The 11,518-nt window shown below is 41.8% G+C and overlaps 1 protein-coding gene across 4 annotated transcripts in view; it reads right to left on the reverse strand.

The window, feature by feature from the left end:
• LOC141799074 (dedicator of cytokinesis protein 3-like) overlaps positions 1-5,745 on the reverse strand; it is a 65,348-nt gene extending 59,603 nt beyond the window's left edge. For 2 of the 4 annotated variants that reach the window (XM_074681150.1, XM_074681151.1), the window contains exon 1: positions 5,047-5,745. In XM_074681150.1, the coding sequence (XP_074537251.1) occupies positions 5,047-5,083 (37 nt within the window). In that variant the 5' untranslated portion in view covers positions 5,084-5,745. The remainder of the gene's footprint in view (positions 1-5,046) is intronic. The other 2 variants (XM_074681149.1, XM_074681148.1) reach the window with 1 other exon arrangement.
• Positions 5,746-11,518: the final 5,773 nt, after the last annotated feature.

Raw genomic sequence — 11,518 nt, forward strand, 5'->3', positions numbered from 1 at the left:
TAACAGTTATGAACATAAGCTAATAAACAAAGTTAGAAATTAAAAAACACAAACAGCTGAATAATTTAACCGAATTCTGATCTTTCATGACCTTGGAATACAATTTAAACACAACCAACTGTGCAGTCTGATGCAACTCAATGTATTCCATCCAAGATCTTTTACAATCTATCTCCCTGTATGAAAATTAGCATAATAATGCACTACAAAGTAATTATCCAAACTATATACACAAACAACCTTTAGTTCTAAACAGTTAGTTCAAAAGGCCTCCAATAAATAATGTGAATATATTTTTCTCTGATTGAATGGTGGTTGTAAAAGATTCAAAATGAATGATTGATGAATGATTCCACATACTGAAATAAATGTTTGCTCTAGTGTAGCTCATGTTATTGAGTTTCAAAATAAAACTTCCCTCTGTGATCATCCATGCTGTTTTCTGTTTCTATTCATCTGTTTCTGGATTTCTGGATACTCAGATCTCCAGCTCTACCTGTACTGACACTGCATAACATAATCAAAAATGTTGAACCAAAGCGTGCTTAAGTTCAAACTTAAGTGCAAACAAACCCCAGCAGAAATGCTTTATGGTACAATAAGAAATTACTTTCAATGAATGTTTGTGGGCAAACACAACCTCTCCACACAATATTTTATATTCCTGTATATTTCACAGACATCTTCCAAACAGTTTTGAAAACATTCAAGTAAGTTAAATGTGTTGAGTTTGTGTTGAGGTGCTACAGTTAATTTTCCATTACAGCATCTAATTGCCAACAACCTGGTACAAAAAATGACCTCAGAGTAAGGTGGTGATTGTGTTTCTAACTCAGCAGTTAAGAAGATATCAAGATGGGAAGTTCGTCCAATCGGAGGCACAGCTGAGTTGATTGACAGGTAAGTGCCCTGTAGTTGTCAGTGTGGAGGCTCATTTACAATATGGCTGCCGCAGACGATTTATTTTAAAACTCTGTTTAAGAAACAGACAAGTGACATCACAGAGACCACATCCATTTATTATTACTGTCTATGGTTGAAACTCAATTCTCCTGCAGTGGTGAAAAACATAACTGTAGGTTCTCTGGACATCTTTTTTAAAAAAGGACTGAGATGACTGACATCCCCTTTGGTTGAACACCCCTTTAGATAACTTTGAGATTTCCTGACCAGCAACACTGTTGTTCAAACTTACTCTACAGCTTAATCTACAGGCTAAGTAGCTCAGCATCATGGGAGTTGTTGTCTTCATTGTGTACAACCAACAGTGACATGACTGAGAGAGAAGTCAAATCCAAGATGGGTGTATTATGAAGGTTTCATTTCTCTTAAGGTAAATGTATTCAACTTATGTAAATTAATTTCACTCTACAAATCGTCCGGTACTCACTTTTGGTTAGAATTAGGGATGCATGGATCCAATCCTGGTATTGGGTATCGGTCCCGATCAAGCCCCTAAAAGCTGGATCAGGTATCAGTGGGGAAAGGGTTGGTCCAAACTTGACACCAAGGCTAAACTATGATTTAGTCTACAAGGTATAGAATTTCACCATCAAATAGTCATTTCTGTAAATTCTGATCGGTCGATACCCAAAGCACAGGTATTGGTATCAATATCGCTATCGGGACCAGAAAAGCTGGATCAGTGCATCCCTAGTTTGAAACATCTTAATTGATATCAACAACAATAGCTTGATGATGCAACACAAGACTCAAAGTTTTAAGACATTTCAGTGATTGTATTATATTTGACCGTCTTAGACACTTCATGGTTCAAAGTGCTTCTTCACTTGTCTACACTTTCATTGCCTGTTTCCTGTTATTTTCTAAATTGTACTCAGCTAAAAGGAAACATTAAGACAGAAGAATTGATATGTAGTATTATCATGGTAGAGCAAAGTCCAATATAAAAGCTCTTTGGTAGAAAGAAAAATATTGTTCTTGTTCAGGGGATAAAAGAAGACTTTCATCAGTGGAAACATTATTACATGCCATCATGTTTTGAAGAATGTTTCCTCTATATAGAATATATTGAAGATCAAAACACACAGTATGTGCGGCCTGATGACCTTGCTTTGGAATCAGTGAAAGACACATACAGTATGTTACAGTAATATGGCCCACTGGGGAGAAATATCTGCTGAGAAAGGGCAGATGTCATCAGAGAGCTGCCAGTACGCCAGAGCTTAGAAGCCTTTTTTCACAGCACGTGATGGCGAGATTGTACGGAGAAACTGAAAATGACGAAAATGACACTATACTCATAAAACCTGCAGCACTGAATAAACAAACTTCTGTGCCTTTCCTTTTCTTATATCCAGCCTAGATCATGAGATGAACTCGTTTAACTACTCCAGCAATGCAATGTGAGCATGCAGACCACGACTGAGTGAGATCCTGTCCCAGATCTAACTAAGTTTGAAATTACACGACAGTCTCTGAGCTTCGCCCACTGAGTCATGTTGTTCAGCACGACTTGAACGCACACTCACAGACACATTACTGCGCTGAAGTCTTGCTAACCTCGGGTTTTCTTTGCCACCGAGGCACAGGAGCGTTTTACCATGTCTGATTCCAAAGCAGTGTCCCAGAAATCCAGGCAAGGCTTCCCAGCCGCAGGGGGCTGTGAATAAGCTGTGGATGATGACCTTATCATGAAGCACTTTTGGGCCATGTACATGACTATCACACATGGAAGAATAGGTGTATTTGTAGTGACCAGAAGCTGAGCAACTCACTGCAGATGGGAGTTAGGGTTAAAACGAGGCAAAAAATCCAAAACAACATTACTTCATCTCTCTCATCTTTTGTTCTGACCTATGAGCAGTCCTTTTCAGATAATAGTGGTCTGCAGTCTGATATTTTAGCATACTGCTACAGGAGTTTGGGTCTCAGCTGCATCACGTGGCTTCAGATGAATCCATCTGATTCATTTAAGTCGCTCTGATGTGGGCAGGTGCTGCTGTACAGTCACGGCTCTGTCCAATAAAAGTGTACAGAAAGTGTCTCAATATTGTGTTTATACGGTTGATAAATTCGCCTGTGACTCATTGCAAACAGAGATCAGAGCCAAACCATTTCAAGAGAACTGAATCAACAGCTTTAATACTGTAAGTCGGGACGCTTGTAATTTTTATTGCATAATAATTGTTTGCTGGTAGGTACTTTTGAAATTTCACTCTCTGGTTTTTAATTGAGGAGCAAAACATGCAATTATAACTTAATTGATAATTAAAATATTTAAAATTGTATAAAACAATCTGTCCTTTGCAGGCATTCTAAAAATGATCTAGCACCTAATATCATTTCCTCCTGCACAAACACACACAAGCAAGCACAACATAATGAATAGGCAGCCATTCTAAGAAAGGCATTAACGTTTCATGAGGTGGCCTCCGACTGTTTCCTGTTTAGACGGAGCCTATTAAGGTACCACAGGGGAAAAGACAGGCCCGCTTACTTTTATTGTAACATTGGTGAGAGACAATTTACAGGCGAGATAAGGAGAAGGGAGAAGTGAAATGGTGCAAGTGATGATAAAGAAAAGGAATGATAAGAGGATACAGTCAGTTAGCGTAGCAGGCCAGCAGTGTGGGCTTCATCTACAGTAATAGAGGAGGGAATATTGATCCTTATGTAGTATGTCAACGTGTTACCTAAAGGCAAAGAAAGGGGAAATGAAAAGAGTAATTTCGGCTTCCTTTACAAGGTACAGTGTGTTCTGTGTAGGCAGGTACTGAGACTCTGCTTCCCCGCATTTCAGCACCGCGGACAGCGCCAGGTCACTCCGCAAACACTTGATGCGGAGGCTGCGCCGAACTGTTGCTTCACACAGCACTACATCTCGACTCCCTCACTCTTATATATTTTAAAATAAACCCATTGTAGAAGCGCTGAGAGCCCCTGCAGTAACTCTAAAATGGATATACAACGATTCAGTGTGATAGTGTTATCATACAGCCTCTACAAGTAAAGATACACTGGTGGTGGTGGTGGTGGTGGTGGTGGTGTATTGCCGTCGGGGCTCTCATCCTGCAGTCTTTTGTAAAACGATCATGACAAATGCAATGCCTCCAATCACATTGTAAATGTGTAGGTGTTTGTATGTGGGAGAGGGGAGTATCATGTGTGAATCGGCATGAGTAGCCCTGCAAGTAACAAGCCGAACAGCATCTGGACATGACTCATCCCCCCCTAATGAAAACCCTCTATAGTGTAATCACATGCTGGGGACACTTGTGTTGTGTGGCTGTGGGGCTCACCAGCCACTTTATGAGACTACCTCGATCACATTGGCGTTTTTGTTCATTATTTTCATATTTTAACGATTTGATTGCGAACTAATCTGCTTTGACATTTACCTCTCCAACAGAGGAGGGGGAAAGAAGATCTTGCATTGTACACTGTCTCTTCCTCGGGGTCAAAGTTCACACATGCTGCGTGGAGGGAGGAAATGTTCCGTGCGCTACAATGCAGTAAAGTTGTTATTGCAGCAGTAAAAGCAGTTTTGTGTCTACAGGTAGCCTCAGCAGCTCCACTACAGCCTACACCTGTTGGAGGGACGCAGTCACGATGCCCCCTCGTGGTTTTAACTCGAATCGCCTTTTTCTCTCCCTCCTCTCACCCCCCTCCAGATATGCTTCTATAAGAAAGAGCTAAAATGCTACATTGACGCAGTTTTTTTCTTAGAACACCACAGAAGTACAGAGATGGAGCCTGATTTAAAGCACCGCCTGCGGTTGTGTACAGACTGCGATAGCATCTTTAAGGCGGTGGGTTGGAGGCTGTAGCATCCCACGCAATTTCCCTTTCTATGCAGTCACTGGCCTTGCATTTCAGCCATTAGAAGTGTATGTGTTTTTCAGTGGGTGTAATGGACATAACAACAGGAAAGAAAAAGCTGGATAGCCTAAGCAGGGTGTCGATTAGCAAAATTGGGTGTTTCTGATGCTCAAAAACTGCCATGAAAACGCCGAATGATTAAGGACAATTAAAAACTGAAACAGAAACGTCGTATATTCACAATAAACGGTTGTATTGACTCACCAACTCCGATTTTCTCCTCCTCTGTAGGTATCCACATAATTGGTTATTTTCCCTCCGGTCGAGCAAGCCACATTATGTCGATATCGTGAGATGATGCCGCTAAAAACGAGAGCTGAAGGCTACAGATGATCCAGGCTGCTCGTACATGGGACTACATGTCTCCGCTGGAATCAGTATCCTGACGTTTGTGTGTGCGAAAAGGGGGGAGGAAGGACCATCAAAGCCTCAATATCTCCGCTCTATTATGTCCCGGCGTGTGCCTCCAGTCTGATGCAGCCTCCGTGTCCACCTAATGTAACGCACACGCACGCAAACGCACACAAAACACACGCGCCCAGGCAGGCAGGCAGGCAGGAAGGCAGGCGCGTACGCTTGCGCGCACACACGGCGAGCGGTTTTTCTGCTCCTCACAAAAGGTGTTATTGCGGTCGCATTTCAAGTGGAACGAAAAGATGCATTTTCCTTCAGGTTGTTTTTGTCATTTTCTTTGTTTTTCCTCTCTTCTCTGTGGAGGCTTTAAGCGCACCAAGTCCATCTGATCCACATTACGCTCGAGCAGGCAGCAACGGTGGGTAATTAGTAGGTAATAGGTCGCGATTTGTTCAGTTGTCCGAACTGGAGAGCAAATGCCGGAAAACACCGAGAAAACTGCATTATACCATAAGCTGCGCCATCTTCATGGTCGTCACATGACTCGTTTTGTCAACACTGATGTGTCAAGCATTTGCAAATATATGCGTCCTCCCCTTGCTCCCTCCTCTTTTGCTCTCTGGATGGCAGTTGCATCCATCACAAACACAAAGTGCATTTTCTCCAACTGCCGGATGCTGAATGCTGCCTTTTTTGATTGAATGTGTCGCTTTAGGGGGGCTGCTAGCCATAAAGCAGCTCCCGGTGTTACAGATCAGGGCAGGCCATGTGGGGAAGCACCTCCTGGTTGAGTCATTTCAGAGAAACAGAGCCACTACCGGCGGTGCTTTGTCATAGTGCAGTCATGCTCCCACACAGATGAGAGGCAACTAACTCCTAAAGGGCAACTTCCCGTTGAAGTAAGATTGATAGTTTTGGCCAACTATAAGATTACACATGAGACTTGAATCACGGAAAAGCTGGTTGATTTGTGCATTCAAAGAACGTCATTGTTGGGATATAATCAACAGTAATGACTCAAGATGCCTGGTCACAACTGTACAAAGCAGCTAAGGTGAATTAGATTTTTAACGAGAGTTAAAGTGTTATTTATACATGTGTGGCAGATTATTCATGTGCTACTTTTAGTTTAGTCCTTGGAGTTGGTTATTTTTATATTTTGTCAATTTCATTTTTTTTTTTTTTTTTACTCTTTTCATTATTCACTTATTCTCCAAATGTCATTTCTTAGAAATGAGGGTCTCACCTCCTCAACAAAGCTCTAACCTTGCTGGTAAAAACTCACAGGTGAATAAATGACACCAAACTAAGGGAATTGCTCACTGAGCTTCTGAAGGTCTCAAAGAGACTAATTGAAATGTACTAAGCCAAAATATGCAGTAATCAGCCTAATGTGTTGTGTTTCTTTTGCTTTTTAATTTTCCTGACCGGTTAAACCAAAACTGACATAGAAATAAAAGACCTTAAACTCTCTGTGGTCCTGGGTGATTGTGGCCTCATAAACTGGTTTGAACAGATGCCGGGAGGGTCTGACTTCAGGTAGTAACGTATATGTGATGCAGGTCATTTAGCTTGATTTTATTGCACTGCAGTTCGTCATGATGTGAGTCACAGCTGTTGGAAAAGTTTCAGGAACACTATGCAAATGAGTTTGGGGTAGGAGCTCTAACAATTTACTGGTTGATTGATTAGTTATCAACTAAAAATTATCACTGCTTTGATTATGGATTAATGCTATTGGGCCACATTATAAAGAAAAATGCAATGCTCTTATCACAGCTTCTTAAGTGTAAATGTTTTTTGGTTAACAAGAGACAAACCTGATCAAAACTTTAAGAATATAAGAATTTGCATTTTGCACAGTTGGATCTAAAGAAAGTTCCATTTAGAGTCTAAAAACACAAAAAGAAGAAATGGGAGAGACAAAAAATGAGTAAGTCATTTACTGAAAATAATTAAACTGAAATAGGCTGTTCATCAGCTGATCAAAAGTTTAAGATCATATTAAAAAAAAAAAAACCTTGACACCTGAAATAAAAGATTTTAAAAGAGACTCTGTAACAAGGAGCTCCACTGTTCTTGTTGCTCACTTTACACTTTGTTTTGCCATGCTTGTTGTGAGTGTCTCCAGGAGGCTCGTGGGAACGTTGCTCCAAGTGGTGAAGATGGCTCCACCGAAAGCTTCCACTGTCTGGAACTGATCTTCATTTTTGTAAACTTCCCTCGCCATCCATCCTCAAATGCTCTCAGTGTGATCTAGATCATGGGGAACATGCCGGATGGTCCAAAAGAGTGAGGTTATTCCTCTGGAAGAAGTCCTTTGTCAGGCAGGTGTTGTTATCCGCTGAAAAATCCAGTCATGAAGGAGACCTACCACTTGACTTCTGTGTTCCATAACTCTCAGGATCTTATAAGAAATTCAAAATGCCTGCCTTACTGCGTCCAACTTCACCAGCCATGGCGTGTTCGAGAGGCCTCCTTATGCAGTTTGACGATGCCTGACAGGAAATGACGCTGAATCCACATTTTGGTGCAGATTTTGTCTTTTAAAGACTGTGGTCATAAACTTTAGATCAGCTGATGAACGGCCTGTTTCAGTTTAACTGTTTTCATCAAATTGCTTACTCTTTTTTGTCCCAATCCATTTCATCTTTTTGCATTCCAAAGCTGGGGAGATGTTTCGGGCATGTCCAACTGGGAGGAGACCTCGGGGTAGACTCAAGCAGCAACCTCCGGTCTGAGAATATGAGATAATGTGGAAGTGCTACAATCTGCTGTTTCTCGAGTGTTCACTTGAGGCTGGCTCCGGAAGTCACATACACACCAAGCCAAAAAAAGCCATTTTCAAAGCAGAAATTAACCTATTTACAGCCTGGTTCAAAAAACGTCTCCTGTCTGAGTCGCTAATTTTACTACCCGCACCCACTGTACGGGGGGTGAATTTTTTTCTAACTCGGCCGTTCAGATGAGATTATTTAGATCGCAAGCTGCCCCAATAAGAGGCACAGCTGGGGATCATGTGACCGACAGGTGCCCTATGGCTGTACGCTAAGCCCTTGCCACTACCAATATGGCCGCTTTAGCCGATGTGCTTCCTTTTTTGTTTCAGAAACAGGCGGGTGACGTAGATGAGACTAGGTCCATGTTTTATACAGTTTATGGGTAGACTCAGGACACAGAGGAGAGATTATATCTCTCGACTGGCCTGGGAACGCCTTGGTATCCCCCCCAGAGGAGCTGGTGGAAGTGGCCGGGGACAGGGGCCATGGTCTTCCCTGATGGCACTGCTGCCCCTGCGACCCCGACCTGGATAATCAGTGGAAAACGAACAAATGAAGCTGCACTTAGAACCTTCTTAAGATCCAACAAGCTAAAATTTAAATTTGTGCAATTTTTTAACTGGTCTTTAAACTTTGATCTGGTGTGTATGTAAGACCTTGATGAAATTTAAGAAACATCATAACATTTTCAGCACTTTTATGTACTAAACGAGATTATTCAGTGACTAAGATAATCATTTCTGAAGGTTATAATTTGCTTAGACACTTTCAACCTGCGGAGTTAACACAAATCCACTGAAGTTGCTTTCTTGTTATCACAGTGTAGCTGAAGGACAGGACACTCCAGGCGCCCGTATCGTGCCACATCCTTTCATTTGAAACAACAGAACCAAATACTTGCTGTTTTTAAACCTGATGACCTCAGGTTTACAATACATATCATTGCTGGAATCCCACACACTGGTGAATGACGGCGCATTAAGCTGTCTAGTCCTATAGACAAGTGATCATGGGCATAAATATAAGAGTGATTGGGTGAATATTGAGCGTCCAGTGAGTTTGATGTAGTGTAGGAGGGAGGGCAGTATTCAGCAGGGTAATTTCTCTCCATCACAGCGACACAGCGCAATGACTGACTCCCATCTGTCTATTACTTCAAGTGGAACACTGTGGGCGGTGTTCCAATCACATACATAAAGCTGGAGGAGTGTGGGGCGTTTTGTAAGCTAAATATGCATCCCAGCTAATAAACATCTCAGAGCAAATAAAACAAGTTGTAAGCTTTGTGCAAATTTAGTGGCATTTGTGGTGCTCTAAACCGTGTCTGGCTCTGCTCAGGAAAGAGCTACATTTAGCTTGTGCTCTGATGCAGCAGTGTAAAGATGAGACTCTGGTCCAATGCAAACAGGGGGTGCCGAACACAGTGAGAGCTGCTATCTGTTTCAACAGTCCCAAAGCCAGCAGACAATAAGAGCCAGCCGAGGAGGTAATAAGAAGTGTGTCTTACTGGCTCATCCATCACCTGCCCACAAACACTCTCTTATTTTTTCACACTCCTCAGAATCGTACATTTCATGCACACTCTGAAGTCATCTCTGCACACATGGACACACACGTGCCTGTGCAGTAAAGCACAATTAGGAAGACTTATTTGACGTGCCTCAATGTGGTTCGAGAGACTATTTAAATTGGTTCTATTATTAACTGTGGAGGAGGCCATAAGAAGATGGGGCGGCAAATCTGTGCGTGTACCATTCAACAATGAAGAGACTCGCAGTGTCACTTAGAGGAAAATGTGTGAGCTGTATCAACACCTAGAGAGCATGAAAGATGTTATTAATCACCTGGCTGGATGTATGCATAATAAAAATAGCATAACATAATGAGTCAGTAACATATCTACATGACATCCCATGTACATGTATTAATTTATCTGCCACGTCTACTTTATGTTCATGCACATTATCCTATATGAGTTATCTTACTATAATTTATTTTCCTGTGCTGATAATCAGAATAATTCACCACAGCCCGCTCAACTGTTCCATGAAATGGGATTTCTGTCCTTTTAAAAAGGTCCATGGCAGCTAGAATTTACATATGATTACTCTAAAGTGTACTTAATGAGGTAAATATGTTTGAAAGACAGACCAGAGTAGAGATGGAGAACTAGAGCCAAGATAAGACACAAGAACACGAGCCAAAACCAACAGAATCAGAAACAAATGGTCCAAAAGTAAAAGTTTAGATTCATCCAATTGGATCCTGAAAGACCTCTATAATCTATTCATTTCAGTCGGTGCCAAGTACTAGAAGGCAGTTCCAGTTCAGTGGGGTATCCAGTGATAGCCAGGAAAGGGATTTGATGTAATGAGCTGAGATTTTTGATTTAAGACAGCTTTAGTAGAAAGCATTTTCAAACAGGAGTGGAAGAGTGCAGTGCTGGTTTTGAGAGGTGAAATGAGGAGAACGACAGTAAAGTAGACTGAAGCGAAGGTTGCACAATAGCTTCTCGAGCCAATAAGAGGTAAACACTGCTTTAGATCAGGAAACAGATACCTTTATCTTCAGATTCTAATTAGAGTTACTCTGCAGGTAGTTTCAAAGTAAAACTTGGATATTCAAGGGGTGATAATTTTAATTTCAGTTCTGGTTAGACAAGTCAAGAGTTAAAATGTTGGAAGAATCAACGCTTGGCTTGTTTTGTAAAAGAGCAATCGGAATACGAGACAGAATTGAGAAACTCCCAAGATCTCTTGGTAACCCTTTGACAAGAAGTTTCATTGATGAGATAATAGCCACGTTTCCACCAAGCAGACCGGTTCGGTGTGTCTCGGTATGGCGCGCATTTTGTGGCGTTTCCACTGACTTATCCCAGGACAGATCTCCAAATAACCTAGCCGTCCCACTCTCTGGAACCCTTTTGTATGGGTGCCAGACTGAACCCATCCACTCTAGGAAGGTGGAGCTACAACACTGCAGACTGTTGATTGGTCAAAAGAATCGTCACTTACCCCGACAGCGGCTGCATTACTCCTGGCGTCACACAGACTTCTCTGAAACAAAGCTTGATTGCACTTTGTATCAAAGAGATACATGCCAATCACAGAGAGGACAAAATGCTGCATGTCTTCCATCTGTGCTCTTTGTTTACTGTGTCGATTTTTTCTTCTTCATTGGATTTATTAGCGGGGTAAACTGTGTCGCGCTGCTACAACATCACGCTATTATTTAACAGCTGGGGCTTTTGGCATCTGGCTTACACACCACCTCGCCACTTCACAGGAGAGGTCACAGTTTGTATGCAAAAAGGATCAGGCTTAACTATACTAAACCGTGCCAAACCGTACTGAACCGCACCCGACTGCTTGGTGGAAACACGGCTAAAGTCAGTTGAAATGAAAGCCAAAGGGGAAATATCCTACAGATGAAAAATCCCATTCAGGAGTTTCTTGCATACAGTTGACCCCAAGGTAAAAAGTAGTTTTGGTTTTAAACGTAGCTTTTGTGCGGTAGCAAAGACTTGTAACAAATATATAGCT

The sequence above is a fragment of the Halichoeres trimaculatus genome, unplaced genomic scaffold, assembly GCF_033239565.1.
Source record: "Halichoeres trimaculatus isolate MK-OKI-2021-1 unplaced genomic scaffold, fHalTri1.1 fHalTri1_scaffold_11, whole genome shotgun sequence".
Lineage (NCBI taxonomy): Eukaryota > Metazoa > Chordata > Actinopteri > Labriformes > Labridae > Halichoeres > Halichoeres trimaculatus.